Source organism: Capra hircus, unplaced genomic scaffold (genome assembly GCF_001704415.2).
Source record: "Capra hircus breed San Clemente unplaced genomic scaffold, ASM170441v1, whole genome shotgun sequence".
NCBI lineage: Eukaryota > Metazoa > Chordata > Mammalia > Artiodactyla > Bovidae > Capra > Capra hircus.
Window position 1 is genome coordinate 2,236 of NW_017192697.1, and position 18,051 is coordinate 20,286.

At 44.3% G+C, this 18,051-nt stretch overlaps 1 protein-coding gene across 1 annotated transcript; it reads right to left on the reverse strand.

Moving 5' to 3' along the window:
- Positions 1 to 7,844: 7,844 nt before the first annotated feature.
- LOC108633210 (odorant-binding protein-like) lies at positions 7,845 to 17,723 on the reverse strand. Its single transcript, XM_018045243.1, has 7 exons — positions 17,625 to 17,723; positions 17,013 to 17,152; positions 15,875 to 15,942; positions 11,902 to 12,012; positions 9,944 to 10,045; positions 9,687 to 9,728; positions 7,845 to 8,055 (listed from the first exon to the last, which is right to left on the reverse strand). The coding sequence occupies exons 2-6, from the start codon at positions 17,069 to 17,071 to the stop codon at positions 9,709 to 9,711; spliced, it is 360 nt and encodes a 119-aa protein (XP_017900732.1). The 5' UTR covers positions 17,072 to 17,152; positions 17,625 to 17,723; the 3' UTR covers positions 7,845 to 8,055; positions 9,687 to 9,708.
- Between the last annotated feature and the right edge of the window lie 328 nt (positions 17,724 to 18,051).

The window sequence follows — 18,051 nt, forward strand, 5'->3', positions numbered from 1 at the left end:
TCACTGCAGATGGTGACTGCAGCCATAAAATTAAAAGATGCTTACTCCTTGGAACGAAAGTTATGACCGACCTAGACAGCATATTGAAAAGCAGAGACATTGCTTTGCAAACAAAGGTCAATCTAGTTGAGCCTATGGTTTTTCCAGTAGTCATGTATGGATGTGAAGATGGACTCTCAAGAAAGTTGAGTGCTGAAGAATTCATGCTTTTGAAATGTGGTGTTGCAGAACACTCCTGAGAGTCCCTTGGACTGCAAGGAGACCCACCATCCTAAAGGACATCAGTCTTGAATATTCATTGGAAACACTGATGCTGAAGCGGAAACTCCAATACTCTGGCCACCTGATGCAAAGAACTGACTCCTTGGAAAAGACCCTGATTCTGAAAAAGATTGAGGGCAGGAGGAGAAGGGGACGACAGAGGGTGAGATGGGTGGATAGCATCACGACTCAATGGACATGAGTTTGAGCAAGTTCTGGGAGTTGGTGATGGACAGGGAGGCCTGACGAGCTGCAGTCCGTGGGGTTGCAAAGAGTCGGACACGACTGAGTGGCTGAACTGAACTGAACTGAAGAAAAGGAGGTGTGCTGGAGAATTTTTATAACTGTTTTTAAAAACAAAACTGTTTCTATTTCTGAGTGTGTTGTGTCTTTTTGCCACTCAGGCTGCTCTCTGTTGCCGAGGGCAAGGGTCATCACTCTCTAGTTGCAGTGCCGGGATTTCTCACCATGGTTTCTTCTCCTCCTGTGGAGCATATAGCCCAAGGCTCAGTCATCATAGCACATGGGCTTACTTGCTCCCGGGCATGTGGCTTCCCTCCAGACCTAGATGGAGCTCATGTCTCCTGCATTGGCAGACGATTCTTAAGCACGGAGCCACCAGCTAAGACTAGGAGAGAATACTGGAGTGGGTTGCCATTTCTTATTCCAGGTAAAATTGATTTCAGAAAGATTCAGTTCAGTTCAGTTGCTCAATCGTGTCTGACTCTTTGCGACCCCATGAATCGCAGCACACCAAGCCTCCCTGTCCATCACCATCCCCCGGAGTTCACTCAGTCTCGCATCCATCGAGTCCGTGATGCCATCCAGCCATCTCATCCTTGGTCGTCCCCTTCTTCTCCTGCCCCCAATCACTCCCAGCATCAAAGTCTTTTCCAATGAGTCAACTCTTCACATGAGGTGGCCAAAGTACTGGAGTTTCAGCTTTAGCATCAGTCCTTCCAAAGAAATTCCAGGGCTGATCTCCTTCAGAATGGACTGGTTGGATCTCCTTGCAGTCCAAGGGACTCTCAAAAGTCTTCTCCAGCACCACATTTCAAAGACATCAATTCTTCGGCGCTCAGCTTTCTTCACAGTCCAACTCTCACATCCATACATGACCACTGGAAAAAACATAGCCTGACTAGACGGACCTTTGTTAGCAAAGTAATGTCTCTGCTTTCGAATATGCTATCTAGGTTGGTCATACCTTTCCTTCCAAGGAGTAAGCATGTTTTAATTTCATGGCTGCAGTCAATCAGTTATATATATTTATAAAGCCATGTCTCCAAGCATAGAACATTTAGTTGTTTCTTTTCTTGATATTTTTATTCCACACAATGCATACCTGAGTTTACATGTTCTCATTTGGGGGGATAATTGGTGAGCAAATATGTTGATTTCTGCCATACTTGCATGTTCCTAGGAAGCGTCTTTGGTATAGTGGCCATTCCATGAATGGTACTTGGATCTGTGTGTGTGTGTGCTTGATAGCTCAGTCCTGTCTGACTCTTTGTGACCCCTTGGACTGTAGCCCTCCAGGCATCTCTGTCCGTGGGATTCTCCAGGCAAGAATACTGGAGTGGGTCGCCGTTTCCTCCTCCAGGGGATCTTCCCGACCCAGGGATGGAACTCCTGTCACATGCCTTGGCAGGCGCCTGGGAAGGGACTTAGGAACGTCACTAGGGGCTCTGAAGGCTTTGGAAACTCAGTGGTGATGAAACCTCCCGTGAGGAAGCCCCGAGGGCAGAGCTCACTGTTTGCTCTCCCCTTGCTCTCACTTCTGTGCTCAGTGGAACTGTCTCTTACAAATTCTGCAGGAAGGAGTTAAGCCCCTGGTGGGGACTGTGGGCTCCAGGACACGAGCCTCTTCCCTCTGCCGTGTCCCTCTTTCCTTTACTGAGTTGATGCCAGTAGTGCTTCTGGGTTCTCCCTCTAAGCAAAATTTTCAGGGCATTCCCTGGAGGCTCACGGTGGAACCACCTTCCCCCAGCTCAGAGAACTTGCCCAGCCTCACAGCTCAGGGCATCTTCCTCTACCACCCAGAGAGCTCCCTGCAGACTGGGAAGACACACCCTCCCTCAGTTGGGGGTTTACCGGTGTTTTCCTTTTGCGTGATTTTTACTTACTTGACATAAAAATGCATCAGTATGGTGCCATTTTCTTCATCAAACTCAATGTAACGCATGAAAGCGTAGAATGGCGCACCCTCGGTGATCTTCTCTATGTTATTGGCTGCCATGTAATAGGTTAACCATCTTCCTGTGGAACTAAAAGTTAAATTCCCTTCAGAAATCGCAGTCCATCTCTGCAAATTCTGCCCAACATCATCCCTCAGGAGTTTCCCTGCCCTTTCACTTAGGCCGAAGTTACCTATCTTTACCAACACAGCCCTAGGTATAAAATCATAGGAAAACTCATGTCACATTAAGGAAATAATTGAGGTATTACTGAGATAGCTTAAGCTATCTTGTCAAATGCCACAGCCTAATCCAGCAGCTGTGTGGTCTTCCTTCCATTTTACAAGAGTAGTGAACATGAGAGATGATACAGACATCACAAACAGCAGGTATAGAGCCCGTGAAGGGAGCAATTCTCAGTTGCAGGGACATGGCTAGACTTAGCAGTCCACATGACCAAACCTCGAAAGGGGACACTCACATCAATACTCACTAAGACTTCCTCCCAAGCTAGGACCACCGTTCAAATGCCCCTGGTACCTGAGAGGCGTCTATCTGAGCATCACCTTGACTGGCAACAAGCAGAATAAGGACAAGACTGCACAGCAGAACCTTCATCTTGTTGACTCTCGTGGCCCTTCTTCTGGAGAAGCTGAGGGTGTCCCAGTGGTTGGGAGAGGATGCAAAATTGCTGCGCTTTTATCGCCTGCATCTGCTGGCGTGACAGCTCATGAGCCAATGGCTGTTCCTCATATGACCGCAGGTGCAACGGAAGGCACCTTCAGGATCCTGGTTGGCAGAGATACACTTTGCTGGCATTCTGTCATTTTAATAATGATATTTGTTTTCAGAGAAGCATATATAGATGTGGGCATTTGACCTTTAAAGTAAGTGAGAAATTGCAGTAGATCCAATATTGCAAGGGGACAATTATTTATTTTCCTGTTCATCATGAGATCCAAAAGTGAGATGACCTCTTCAAGATGCATATGCCTCACTTCTGCATGGTTCTGTTAATGTGGTGGAGACAGTCTAACATTTATTTTCTAAAAGTAAAGATTGACTGTGTGGTTTAGCCAAGGGAACATTACTTCCTAAGAGACCCTTGGAAATATTCCTATTTTTCTGAGGTGGGGAACAGGTGAGCACAAGCGTTTACCACCTTCTCCTGCCCCAATGTGGGCTTTTTCCTCCTAATTACTGAGGACGATCTGGTAAAAATGCCACTTAAAGTCATCTGAAGAATGCACACCAGTAGTTTATTTTCAGTGATTTCTCTCCAGACAAACTTCTAACCCATTTAATCTGTAATATAATATTTACTCACTAACTCAGTTGTTTCTCCCAGTGAGCAAAAGTACTGGACAGCAGTTCTTGCCACTTTTAGAATTTTGAATGGAAAAAATAAATTTTCTGACTCAAGGTCACTGAAACAGTGAGTCATTTTTTTAAATTTTTAATCAAATTTAACTCACTTTCATCTTCATTCATGGGAATTTATCAAATAAACACATTAAAACATCAGTTAAGTTCTGAGTATAGAAAGGAAGAAACGATGAGATTCAGGGTTTCTGAGTCAGCTAAGTGAGAACTTCTCCTGGGAAAAATTAGAGTTCAGAATTTTTCAGGCAGGCATCTTATCATCTCCTCCTGCCCCAATGTGGTCTTTCTCCTCTTAAGTACTAAGAGGACGATCCGTTCAAATACCCATAACCTCATCTGAAGAAGGCACATGAGTAGTTTATTTTCAGTGATTTCTTTCCAGACACTCTTTTACCCATTTTCTTTATAATATGACATTGACTCACTAACTCAGTTGTTTCTCCCAGCAAGCAAAAACGTTGGACATCAGTCCTTGCAATTTTTAGAATTTTGAATGGAAAAAATACATTTCTTAACTCAAGGTCACTGAAACAGCCTTTTTTCTTTGTATTTATTACCAAATTTTACTTATCTTCATCTTCATTCATGGTAATTTGTCAACTAAATGCATTAAAAGATTTATTTTGTTCTCAGTATACAAATTATGAAATGAGATTCATTTTTCCTGAGTCAACTAAGTGAGAACTGACCCAATACTGGCTGCTCCTGGGACAGATCAGAGCTCAGAATCTTTCATTTGGGTTGAAGTCAGGCCTTTGAGGAGAGCTTGTCATCTCAAGGTCATCCTCAGCTCACATCTTCAGAGGATCACTTCCCTTCATGTTCATGGGACCGACATTATATCTATGTTTTTTTTCCTTTTATTCTCTTTCCTTTCAGTTGCAATATCATGCTATCTCTTTTTGTTCATACATTCCTCTGTATATTACCCTGTCGTATTTTCAGCTGTGAACTCTGCGTGATAGAAGGCTTTCATGTCTGAGAATATCCTGAGACCATCTCCTGTCTTTGGTCTTTGATCAAGATGCTAATTTTCCTTTTCTGTTGGTTTGTCTCTTTCTCTTGGCTACACTATGCAGCATGCAGGTTCTTAGTTCCCCAACGGGGATGAACCCTGTATGGACCCTGTACTCTCTGCGAGGGAAGGCAGAATCCTAACCACTGGACCACCAAAGAAGTGCCTGATTCAGATAAATGTGAGTCGTCATGTGACCCCAGCTCACACCCCTTATAATCCCATCATTGCCCTTCCATCTCGACTTGTGTATATCTAGCATTCCCAGGTTTTCGTTTTGGACTCTTAGCAACATGTGTCCCCTGGGAGTGTATCCTAGGACCATCCTATCTTAGGAAGATCTTTCTAACTGCCAATCAAGGGGAGATTAGATGCTAGTTCTTCTAGGAGATTATTGCAACAGTTATAATAACCGTGTTGGTTTCCCCTGGTCTTAGCACTCTTCTTCCCTCACTGTGTTCACAAGTCTGTTCTCTATATCTGCATCTGTGTTCCCTCCCTGCAAATAATATGTAGCTGGTGAGAAGTTGCTACACAGGGAGTCCAGAGAGGCGCTCTGTGATGACCTGGAGGGTAAGATGGGGTGAGGGGAGGGGGCTAGGGTGCTCAAAAGTGATGATTAATAATAATTATGGCTGATTGCATTGTTATATGGCAGAAGTGAAGAGAATATTGTCAAGCATTCTCCACCAGTTAAAGATAGAATAGAAAGGAAAAAAGTTTTCATCCTTAAGGTAACTGATAAAAGGAAAAAAAAATCCTATTGTTTTGTACTGAAAGGACTCATATGCCCTTGAATCCCAACTGTCATTAATATTGGTCAAATTGTAGGCAATAGACTAATAAATAAAAACAAACCAGCTTAAAAAACATTACTGCTGTAACTCCCTCCAAATAACACTAAGTACTGCTTGGTACATCTTCCTGTGGTCTCCTCAAATTTATTCAGGTTTTTGGAACTGAGAAGTCTCTAACGACAGGTTATTAATTTTGTTTTCCTTGTCTCTTTTTTTCTGTAACCACTGTTTTTACATCTTAGATTGTGCAACTCCTAACTCAACAGTGCAAGGAGGCTATTGATCTTGGCCACTCAAAATTCCAGGTTCCTTCAAGGATACACGACCAAGGTTGCAATGCAGTTAGAGTCTGAAGTTGAGACAATAAAACACAAGCCCACTATTTTAAAGAAAGTGTGTATATAAATTATATTACAAAAATGAACATTATATTTATTCATATGTGCATTCATTTATTTGTCTGGGCCGGGTCTTAGTTGCAGCACAAAATCTTAGTTTTGACATAGCTGGGATCTTTCGTTATGGCACGTGGACTCTCTAGTTTTGCTACTGACAGACCAGTGAATCCGAGAAAGGTGGGGGGACAAGCAATATGACTTTCTTTGGACAGTCGGCTGAGAAGATGGTAGACCAATGTCTCAAAGTAACCATCTTGTCAGTATCCGGAGGCCAAGTTCTTTTATACAGCCAGAGGGAGGGAAGATATGAAAAACTAAAGGCAAAAGGCAGAACAGAGAGCTAGGGACAGTGAGGAAGTAGAGCACAAAGGATCTTCAGTCTTGCAGAACATCTCAGGATTGGCCAGCCTCTGGAATGTGCATGTTAAGTTCTTCTTTTCATAGCTGGGCAGGGTCAGTTTATCTCCCTGTGAGCTGAGAAAAAGCTCCTTAACAGGCAGGCTGAAGGCTAGGGTCTTCTGAGTTAGGCCATAATGTATGATGATAATAAAAATGGCAACAAAAAGCAAGTCAAAGAAACAGTTCCAACATGGAGTCACCTTTGGTTCTTCACGACAGTTCCCCACTGTCAAAGCCCATTCCACAGTCTTGTGGAAAAAGAAGGCGGTAACCATTCTGCTTCATCAGAAGGATTGTTCAAGGAGTGTCAAGGGACAGGGACTCTGGGTGTGGGTATGGCATAGTCCTCTGGGAAGAATTCGTCATTAACCACACCATAGAGTTGCCAGAACTGCCACAGGACAGGGAAATAGACTGTTGGAGGGCCCAACAGGAATTTGTGTACCAGGACCCAGGAAAAAGGAAGAGTGACCCCACAGCAGACTGTCCTGGACTTGCCTGAGGGTGTCCAGAAGTCTCCGGTGGGTGAAGCTGTGTGTCAGTGGTGGCCTGCTACGGGTTAAGCGCAGAAACTCTAGAGGTACATGCATGGGATATTTTGAGGGAGGTCACCATTATCTTCAGTACTTTGGCCACCTCATGTGAAGAGTTGACTCATTGGAAAAGACCCTAATGCTTGGAGGGATTGGGGCATAAGGAGAAAGGGATGACAAAGGATGAGATGGTTGGATGAAATCACCGACTTGATGAACATGAGTTTGGGAAAATCCGGGAGTTGGTGATGGACAGGCAAGCCTGGCATGCTGCAAATCATGGGGTCACAAAGAGTTGGACATGACTGAGCAACTGAACTGAACTGTACTGAACAGTAATGTCACCCTGCACTTCCCGTGCATGAGTCTTAGTGAGTGGAACCCACGTTCCTTTCTCGGGAATGAATAAGATGCATTTTAGGGACTTTTCTTTGATTAGACTGCCCCTTCCGTACAGTAGGCTGAAAGTGAAAGTGTTAGTTGCTCAGGCCTGTCCAACTCTTTAGGGTCCTATGGACTGTAGCCAACCAGGCTCCTCTGTCCATAGCATTCTTCAGGAATTATTGGAGTGCGTTACCGTTTCCTCTTCCAGAGGATCTTCCACACCCAAGGATAGAACTTGGGTCATCTGCATTGCAGGCCTACTCTTTACCATCTGAGGCCATCGAGAAGCGCATATGCTGGAGGAGTCATAACTCTGCCCCGGGATGGTTTAGTCTGGTTTCTCCCTCTTTCCTGGACACCTGAGGGCCTGACACCAAGTCTACATAAAGACTGTCTCTGATGAACACCTGTCCTATGAAAGGCACAGTTTCCCGGATACTTAACGTGGACATTTGTGTGTATTAAATGAGGTGACTTTTGCACAGACATGCATGGGCAGGACAGATGTTCAGTCAATTTATTTAAACGCTCAGCAATCAAATAACACCAATGAGGACATGATTTAATGAGAAGGAGAGATGAGCTGGGAGAGGGAGTGTGAGTGTGAAGAGAGCAGGATCATGTTAGTCAGGAACCAGGAAAGTCATCTTCATGTCGTTGATCTTGATTCCACGGAGACGAGGACGTGTCTGGTCTCAGTGACTCTTTCTGTAGGTGAATAAGAGAGAACCAAAGGTTTAATAGAGCTGACTGTGAGACAGCTCACAAGGGTGAGCCTCAGGCAGTAGGCTGTTCAGGGTACAGGGAGCTGGTAGCTGATCCAATAACCGATTCCAGGTGGACCTCAACACAGCACATTTCTGTGACGGCAGATTGTCCTCAGAATGTACATGTGGTTGGAGATTTCCCATTTCGGATTGATTCTTTGAGTAATGATTTCACAATGCATGTACAAGGTGGTGCTTCATCTAAAGATGATTTTCAGGCTCTATATTTGGAGGCAGACAACCCTAACCTGCAACTTTTGTCTTTGGGGTCCTCAAGAATTTGTTTTAATTTTTTAATTTTTAAATATTTTTTGATTTTAAAAGTTTTAAAATTTTAATTATTAATTTTTAATATTCTAGTATAGCTGATTATCAATGTTGCATTAATTTCAGGTGTACAACCAAGTGATTATACATGGAAAAGTTAGTATCTATTCTTTTTCAGATTCTTTCCCATTTAGCTTTTATAGAGTATTGTGTATAGCCCACTGTGCTTTGCAGTTGGACCTTGTTCTTTTTCCGTCCTGTGTATAATAGTTTACATCTACTAACCCCAAACTTCTCAGACGATAGGGATCTGCCTGCAATTCAGGGGACCCAGGTTTGATCCCTGTGTTGGTAAGATCTTGTATAGAAGGGAATGGAACAATGCGAGGATTTTTGCCTGGAGAATACCTTGGACAGAGGAGCTTGGAGGGTTATGTTCCATGGGGTTGCAGAGAGCCCGATGTGACTGAGCAAGGAACCTTTCTTCCACTTTCCGTTTTCAACCGCAAACCTCCCAATCCTTCTCTTTTCAACCCCCTCCACTTGGCAAACTCAAGTCTTTTCTCCACGTCTGAGTCTGTTTCTGTTTTGTAAATAAGGTCCCATGCAGAAGTGATAACAATGTGAAAATGAAAGTTACTCAGTCGTGTCCAACTTTTTGTGACCCCATGGACTAGAGCCCACCAGGTTCCTATGTCCATGGAGATGCTCCAGGAAAGAATACTGGAGAAGCTTTTCCCTTTTCCAAGGCATCTTCCCAACCCAGGAATCAAACCCAGGTCTTCCCAGCTGAGCCACAAGGGAAGCCCAAAGAATCCTGGAGTGGGTAGCCTTTCTCTTCTCTAGCATATCTTCCCGACCCAGGAATTGAACCGGGTCCTCCTGCATTGCAGGCGGGTTCTATACCAACTGAGTCATCAGGGAAGCCCTGCTTCTTTCACACCGGATTCTCCCAGAGGAGGTATGGTGTGGGGACAACCACAAGGTCAGGATGCATGGGAACACTGATAGTTTCCACCTACTCATGGGGATTCCTCTTCTCTCTGATGACTCTGGTCTGCAAGATTCCTGTAGGATGCGACTCTCTCACCACAACTGCTCAGAGTTAATCAACCAAACTGTTTGCAACTTAATATGGCTCAAGAGCAGCGAAATTATGGAGCAGAAAAAAGTCTTTCGTGACACATTTAAACTGTTGAGATAAACATTTCACATGCATGGAATAACGGTGTGACCTTCTTACTTCATCTGGAAGGGGCACCATTAATAACGGACTTTTTTTTTTTTTGGACCATGTTTACTCACATAATATCAGAGTCACTGGTTTTCACTCCTCTGGACAGTCATCTGGGGAAAAACAAAATGGGAGAAATAAAAGAGCCACCAATTACTAACATTCCCAGCATCTCCAGTGTTTTGTTCTCTCTTCCTTTTTTTTTTAAATAATGGATCTTAAAAGAGATGACTTGTGGAAGAAGAAATTTTGAATAAGCTGATTTGTTTCCTGATATTTACACACCAGGTGAATGGTATGGTCAGGGAAAGAAGTATAATTCCATTACCATTATCGATGAAATTCTGGATATTTTCTTCTGGAATCCCTCTTTCTCTCACTGCATTTCTGAACTCCTCTTCGTGCTTTGGATCAACATTATTTCCTGCGCCTGTCAAATCGCCATGCAAAAAGCAGAATTGTGACCCCCGGGAACCCATGGATATTCCTAAATCTACAGAACCATGAATGGAACATGCCATTTAGATGTTCACTTGTATAATCTAAGACTTTCAAACGGTTGCCACAACACAGACATATGCTTTCTGTCTTTAGAATTGAGCCCAGTCCAACTTGGTGAGCAGGACACCATCCCCCTCAGCATCAGGAGCTGGATGACAAAGACTTGCCAGGATCTCCAATGAATCTGGGCCTCAGTTCGTCCTAATATGGAACCTACTTGCTTCTCACACCCTCCTCGTATAGGTAACTGTCACTCATCTCTGTTTCTAGACCCAGCTTATTAGGAAACACGCTTCTCTCCTTCCACAGACACGTTCTCCCACTTTGCACTTAATGCCAGAGGGCAATTTACTCTTTCATGAACATACCGTTCTACCCAATAACCCGACACCTGTTGTCCCCATGGCACACACACCTCTCAGGGCTTCTGTGTGAGGGAGTGATGTCAGTGTTCATAAGAACAATGCATTTGAAACATGGAAAAGGGCAAAGATTTATCCTGTAAGTATCTGTTTCAAGGCTTACAGTACCTCAGAAAATTGATATTGTATACAAACAGATACCTATAGAATCTGCACATATATGGAATCTAGAAAGATGGTACTGACAATGATCTTATTTACAGGGCATCAGTGGGAAAACTGTCATAGAGAAGAGACTTATGGGCATGGGGAGAGGGGAGGAGACGGTGAGACGTATGGAGAGAGTGACATGGAAACTTACATGACCATCTGTAAATTAGATGGAAAATGGGAAATTGCTGTATGTCTCAGGGAACTCAAACAGGGGCTCTGTATCAATCTAGAGGGGGTGGGATGGGGAGGGAGATGGGAGGGAGGTTCAAAAGGGAGGGACATATGTGTACTTATGGGCTACCCTTGCAGCTCTGCTAGCAAAGATTACTCATGCAGGAGACCTGGGTTTGATCCTTGAGTTAGGGAGATACCCTGGAGAAGGGAAAGGCTACCCACTGCAGTATTCTGGCCTGAAGAATTCCATGGACTATACAGTCCATGGGGTCATAAACAATCAGACACAACTAAGCAACTTTCACACAAGCACATGTATGCTGCTGCTGCTGCTGCTGCTGTTAAGTCAGTTCATTCGTGTCCAACTCTGTGTGACCCATAGATGACAGCCCACGAGGCTCTGCCGTCCCTGGGATTCTGCAGGTAAGAACACTGGAGCAGGTTGCCATTTCCTTCTCCAGTGCATGAAAGTGAAAAGGGTAAATGAAGTCACTGAGTTGTGTCCAACTCTCAGTGACCCCATGGACTGCAGCCCACCAGGCTCCTCTGTCCATTGGATTTTCCAGGCAAGAGAAGCACTTGTATATGTATGGCTGATTCATGTTGATCTTTGACAGAAAACAACACCATTCAATACAGCAGTTATCCTTCAATTAAAAAATAGATAAAAATTTAAAAATGAAAGAAAGTCAGTCTCATTATCGCCATGGCATGAAATTAGTTGAAATACTAAATATTTCAACATTTAATTGTCAACATTTAACATAAAATGTTAAAAAATGATTCGAGTAAAACTTCATTTTTAAAATTTCAACAGAAATACATCACCTTGAAATGTCTGATGATGTGATATTCTGCACCCTATGGCCTCCTGTTTCTTGGTAGATTACCTTCCAGGATCCTTAATTCTGTGAGCATAAAGATACAGGCCTTGCACCCTGGAATACTGTCAGCACCTCCTCGTATTCTGAATGAGTCTTGACAGTAGACATGTAACATTGCCATGTCAGTGGGAATTTTAGGATGTCATACCTACCAAATAATCCCACCAGTTCTGTCTCCTTGCCATCTGCATCCACGTTGAGATGACGCACTAAGAGATAGTCCTTGTCCCCACTAATGAGTTGAAATTCATTGTGACCCGCATCTGTGAGAGAGAGAAAAGATACAAACAGCCCCACCTTAACTAGTTGTCAGTTAGATTATTGTGGCATACGGTGGGTATGAAGAACAGTCCATTGTGTATTGACCCACTCACTCCCTGCGTGCACAGAATGCTACCGTAAACCACAGCAAGGAAAGGAGGTATGAGTTTTTCCTCACCCCCACCTTTTCCTACCATTAACCAGTCACTCCTTGCTGTCTTAGTAAGATGCTTGCCACATTAGAACATGTGTTCTAATGAAACCCCACAGATTCTTTTTCTGCATTGTTTTTGACTTGCTGAGTCTTCCCTGCTGCCCGTGGGCTTTCTCCACGTGTGGTGACTGTGGAGTGCAGTCTGGTGTGGTGTGCGGGCTTCTTAATGCAGTGCCTTCCCTTGTGGCCGAGCACAGGCTCTGGCTCCGGGGGCTTCAGTAGTTGCAGCGTGGGGGCTGTAGAGTGCAGGATCAGTAGTTGTGGTGCATGAGCTTAGATGACTCACAGCGTGTGGGATTTTCTCAGACCTGGGATCAAACCCATGTCTCCTGCCCTGGCAGGCAGAATTCTTATCCCCTGGACCACCGGGGAAGTTCCTGAGAGTGGTTTAAAACATCATGACCCTGTTATCAGACACAGGTTCTGAAATTCTTGGATGTCTGTTACCCCAGCCACAAAACTGATATCTCTTGACCAACCTACCTTGTGTTCATCACCTTCTGTTCCTGAGTGCATGGGCCAGGCCCGGCAACCTTGTGAACACTTTAAGTATTATGTTTCCCGAGCCCCTCAGTCTGGGGTATGACACAGCTCACTGCCTTGTCTGTTGGTGTGAAGACAGCTTGCCTGCTAGGACGCGTAGGCAGTGACCACCTAGAGGTGACCTCCTTCCGCACCTGGACCGCTGCCCCTGCTCTCTGTCCTGCCCGTCCACTCTGCCCCATGTGTCTGCAGAAGCAGCTCTCACCTACTGTGTGTCACACCGCACTCTCTACGTCCCTTCTCATTCTCCTGGCCTCCATCTCACCTTCCTGCAACCACTCCAGCAACAGGGGATGTAAAAATGCCCATCTGTGTTCCTGAAACACCACTTGCTCTGTCTCTGAAACGCTGAAAATTTTTTAGTGCGCTTGGAAAAAAGAAAAAAAAGCAGCTTCAGAGTCTCATAGCCCTGACAAGAATATGCAATTTTCCCAAGGGCAGGCCGCGTCCACCAGCCTTGCTCACTTTGGGACAGCTTAGTTTATACTATGCATGTCCTCAGATTATCAGTGACCACCTGTGGTTCACCATGGCTTCACAAGTGGGCATAGAAGTATCACTGAATTGACTGTGATGTTCATGAAGGGATGAGAGTAACCTGTCTTCTGGGCGTCAGCTCACCATCAAAGCCACTGCTGTACTGGGCCTGATGCAGGTACACCTCACAGTCCCCAAACAAAAGCTGAAGGCTGCAATGGCTGGTCCCCAAGAGACCTTCCAAGACGCCTTGCCCTTCTGTTTATCTCGCTTGTTCAGTCACTGTGGAAAATTCAAGCTAAAAACAGATTGCAAAAATGCAGAAGCGGAAAGACAGTGGAAGAATTCACAATTCGGCCAAGGGAAATCACAGAATGGGAGTAGGAAAATAATATCATAATTTAGAAAACATCCTGTGTTAGAAGTTATCAATGAAAAGTACGGGGCAATATTTCAGGCATGAATTTTACTAATGTGTGATCATCGCATATGCGCTGTGCCACTACTTAGCTTGGGTAAGGGTTGTGTACACATATGATGTGTTTAAATTTCAATCAAGTATGTTCCCCTTAGGCCATGAAAAAATAATAATGTTATTTAGGGCCATTGTAAAGAGCTCAGAGATATGAACCTTAGCCAGCATCCCCATTGCTTTAACCAGAAGCTGTGTCTATGGTTGAACTCACGATGATTTCCTTGAGTTCAACTTCATCCATCTCAGCTTGGATGGCCAAAGACATCTTAAGATTGTTTTTTAAAAGTGGAATAGCACTGATGTGCAAACTCAAGACAGACCCCTGAGGCCTCAGTTCATAAGCCTGTTGTAAATAATCTGTCAGAACCCGACAAAATACAAATTCTACACTCATGCTTTGTCTCATTGTTCTTGTTGATATTTAATTGCTATGTCATAGCTGACTCTCTGTGACCCCAAGAACTGTACAACACCAGGTTCCTCTGTCCTCCGTGATCTACTAGAGTTTGCTCAAATTCATGTCCATTGAGTCAATGATGCCATCAACCATCTCATCCTCTGGCGCCCCATCCTCCTTTGAGCTTCGATTTTCCCCAGCATCAGGGTCGTTTCTAGTGAAGCAAATCATCGTGTCAGGTGGCCAACGTAGTGAGACTTCAACATCAGTCCTTCCAGTGAATATTCTTGCTTGATCTCCTTTGGGATTGATTTGTTTCTCCTCTTTGGAGTCCTAGAGACTCTCAAGTGTCTTCTGCCAGCATCACCATTTGAAAGGATCAACTCAGTCTTCTTATGGTCCAACTCTCAGACATACAAAACTGCTGAGTAGAAGCACACTGTCGACTCTACGGACCTTTGTTGGCAAAGTGATGTCTCTGCATTTTAATATGCTGTCTTTGTTGTCATAGCTTTCTTTCTAAGGAGCAAGCATCTTTTAATTACGTGGCTGCAGTCACAGTCCCCAGAGATTTTGCAGCTCAAGAAGAGAAAATCTGTTGCTGCTTGCATTTGCCATAAAGTGAGGGGACCAGATGCCATGATCTTCGCGTTTTCCGATGTTGAGTTTCAGACCAGCATTTCCAGTCTCCTCTTTCACCATCATCAACAGACTCATTCCTCTTCACTTTCTTCCATTAAAGCAGTGTCATCTGCATATCTGAGGCTGTTGATATTTCTGCCAGCCATCTTCATTCCAGCCTGGCATTTAGCATGATGTACTCTTGCCTGGAAAATCCCATGGATGGAGGAGCCTGGTGGGCTACAGTTCATGGGGTCACAAAGAATTGGACATGACTGAGCGACTTCACTCACTCACTCAACTTACTCACTCTGCATGTAAGTTATATAAGCAGCATGACAGGACATACTAACTTGTTGTACTCTTCTCCCAATTTTGAACCAGCCTATTGTGCCACGTCTCACTATTACTGACTGATCAACATACAGGCTTCTCAGGAGACAGGTAATCTGGTATTCCCATATCTTGAAGAATTTTTCACAGTTTATTGTGATCCATAGTCAAAGGCTTTTGCATAGTCCACGAAGCAGGAAAAATAATTGTTTTTCCTTTTTTTCTCTGGAATTACCTCTCTTTCTCAATGATCCACTGACTGTTGACAATTTGATCTGGTTCATCTGCCTTTTCTAAATCAAGCCTATATTTTTGGAAGTTCTCAGATCGCCTACTGCTGAATTCTAGCTTGGAAGGACTTTGAGCAGTCCCTTGCTTGCATCTGAATTGAGCACAACAGTGAAGCAGTTTGAACGTTCTTTGTCATTGCCTTCTTTGGGATTGAAATGGAAGCTGACCTTTCTCTAGTTCTGTGGCCACTGCTGAGTCTTTGAAAGTTACTGACTCATTGCCTGTAGCCCTTTAACAGTATCATCTTTTGAGATTTTAAAGAGCCTAGCTTGAATTCTGTCACCTCTACAAGCGTTGTTCATATAACACTTCCTAACGGCACACTTAACTTTCACCACCCTAGGATGTTGGGCTCTGGTCTCACCGACTAACACTCCATTGAAGGGAGACTTTCCAGTCCCTGACCTCTAATATTTAACAGGAGTAGAATTCAGGTGTATGGGGTTATTGAAGAAAGTTGAGACCAAGATTTCTACCTGAACATACTCTTTCCAGTGCAACATTCATACTTACAGTCAATAGCATAATGGGCTTCTTCCTTTAGGCCTGAGACATATTTTTCTATGCATTCTCCATTCTTCCTTAAAAACAAAATATATTCAAGTTTGCTTGATTAAGAGAATAACAATTTGATGTATAATTAAGATTCTTTCTTTGTGACACCCAAGAAAATGTGTCAGGCATCACCTCAGTGCTGGTGAACATTTTGACCTTCAAAAGGGACGAGATATGTTGTCTCAATCCAGTAACCTTTCAGCTGGCAAGGATGGTTGTGTCTTCCCACTATATCTAACTAGTAGTTCTAAAGATAACCTGTAGGTTCAAACAGGTCGTGTGTAAAGGCCAATCAACAAGGAGAAATCTAGAATTTTAGGAAAAAAAGAAAAAGAATGAACTTTTCCTTTATATATATAGTTCTGAAAACTGAGAGGCATAGCCATCATGACAAACCTGGGGGGTTGTCCCAACCCTGGTAGTGATTTGTTTTTCAATGAAAGTAAAAGTGTTTGTCACTCAGTTGCGTCCGACTCTGTGCGACCCCATGGACTGTGGCCCCCAGGCTTCTCTGTCCATTGGATTCTCCAGGCAAGAATACTGGAGTGGGTCACCATTTCCTCCTCCAGGGGATCTTCCCGACCCAGGGGTGGAACTCCAGTCACGTGCCTTGGCAGCCGCCTGGGCAGGGATTTGGGAATGTCACTATGGGTTCTGAGGGCTTTGGGAAACTCAGTGTTGTTGAAACTCCCGTGAGGAAGTCCCGAGGGCCGAGCTCACTATGCGCTCACCCCTTGCCCTCACTTCTGTGCTTTTTGGGAACCGTCTCTTACAAATTCTGCAGGAAGAGTTCAAGCCCCTGGTGGGGACTGTGGGCTCCAGGACACGAGCTCTTCCCTCTGCTGTGTCCATCTTTCCTTTAATGAGTTGATGCCAGTGGCACTTCTGGGTTCCCATGCTAAGTAGAGTCTGGGGGACATTCCCTGGAGGTGAAACGGGAAATGATCCCGTCCCCCATCAGAGACCCTGCTCAGCCTTACAGGACAGGGCGTAATGCTCTCAACATCACCCAGAGAGTTCCCTGCAGATGGGGAAGACACACCCTCCCTCAGGTCGGGGCTTTACAGGTGTTTTCCTTTTGGGTGAATATACTTACTTGATATAAAAGTGGAAGTGTACCGTGCCATTTTCTTCATCAAACTCAATGTAACGCATGAAAATGTGAAATGGCGCGCCCTCGGTGATCTTCTCTACGTTATCAGCTGCAATGTAATGGGTTAACCATCTTCCTGTGAACTAAAAGTAAAATTCCCTTCAGAATATGTAGTCCATCTCTGTAAATTCTGCCTGACATCATCCCTCAGGAGTTTCCCTGCCCTTTTATTTGAGCAGAAGTTACCTATCTTTATGAACACAGCCCTAGGTATAGAATCAGGTGAAAACTCAAGTCAAGTAAAGGAAATAATTGAGAAATTACTGAGATAGATTGTCTGTCTTGTCAAGCGCAAGAGCCCTAGTCTAACAGCTGTGTGATGTTCCTTCAGTTTAATAAGAGCAGTGAACAAGCATGAGAGCCAGTGAATAGATGGCAGAGGTGATACAGACGTCACAAACAGCAAGTATAGAGCCAGTGAATGGAACAATTCTGAACTGCAGAGAGATGGCTAGACTTAGTGATCCACACGACTGGACCTTGAAAGGGACACGCACACGGATACACGCCAAGACTTCCGCCCAAGCATAGACCACGTTCAAATGCCCCTGGTACCTGAGAGGCGTCTATCTGAGCATCCCTTGACTGGCAAGAAGCAGACCAAGGATAAGACTGCACAGCAGAGCCTTCATCTTGTTGACTCTGTGGTCCTTCTGTAGAAGCTGAGGGTGTCCCAGTGGTTGGAGTGGATGCAAAACTGCTGCCACTTTTATCGCCTGCATCTGCTGGCGTGACACATCATGAGCCAATGGTTGTTCCTCATATGACCACAGGTGCAACAGAAGGCACCTTCAGGATCCTGGTTGGCAGAGATACATTTTGCTGGCATTCTGTCATTTTGATAATGCAGTACATCAATATTGCCAAGCAAGGGACAATTATTTATTTTCCTGTTTATCATGAGATCCAAAATGAGATGAGCTGTCCAAGGTACATATCCCTCACATCTGCATTGTTTCCTTAACGTGGAGGAGACAGTGTA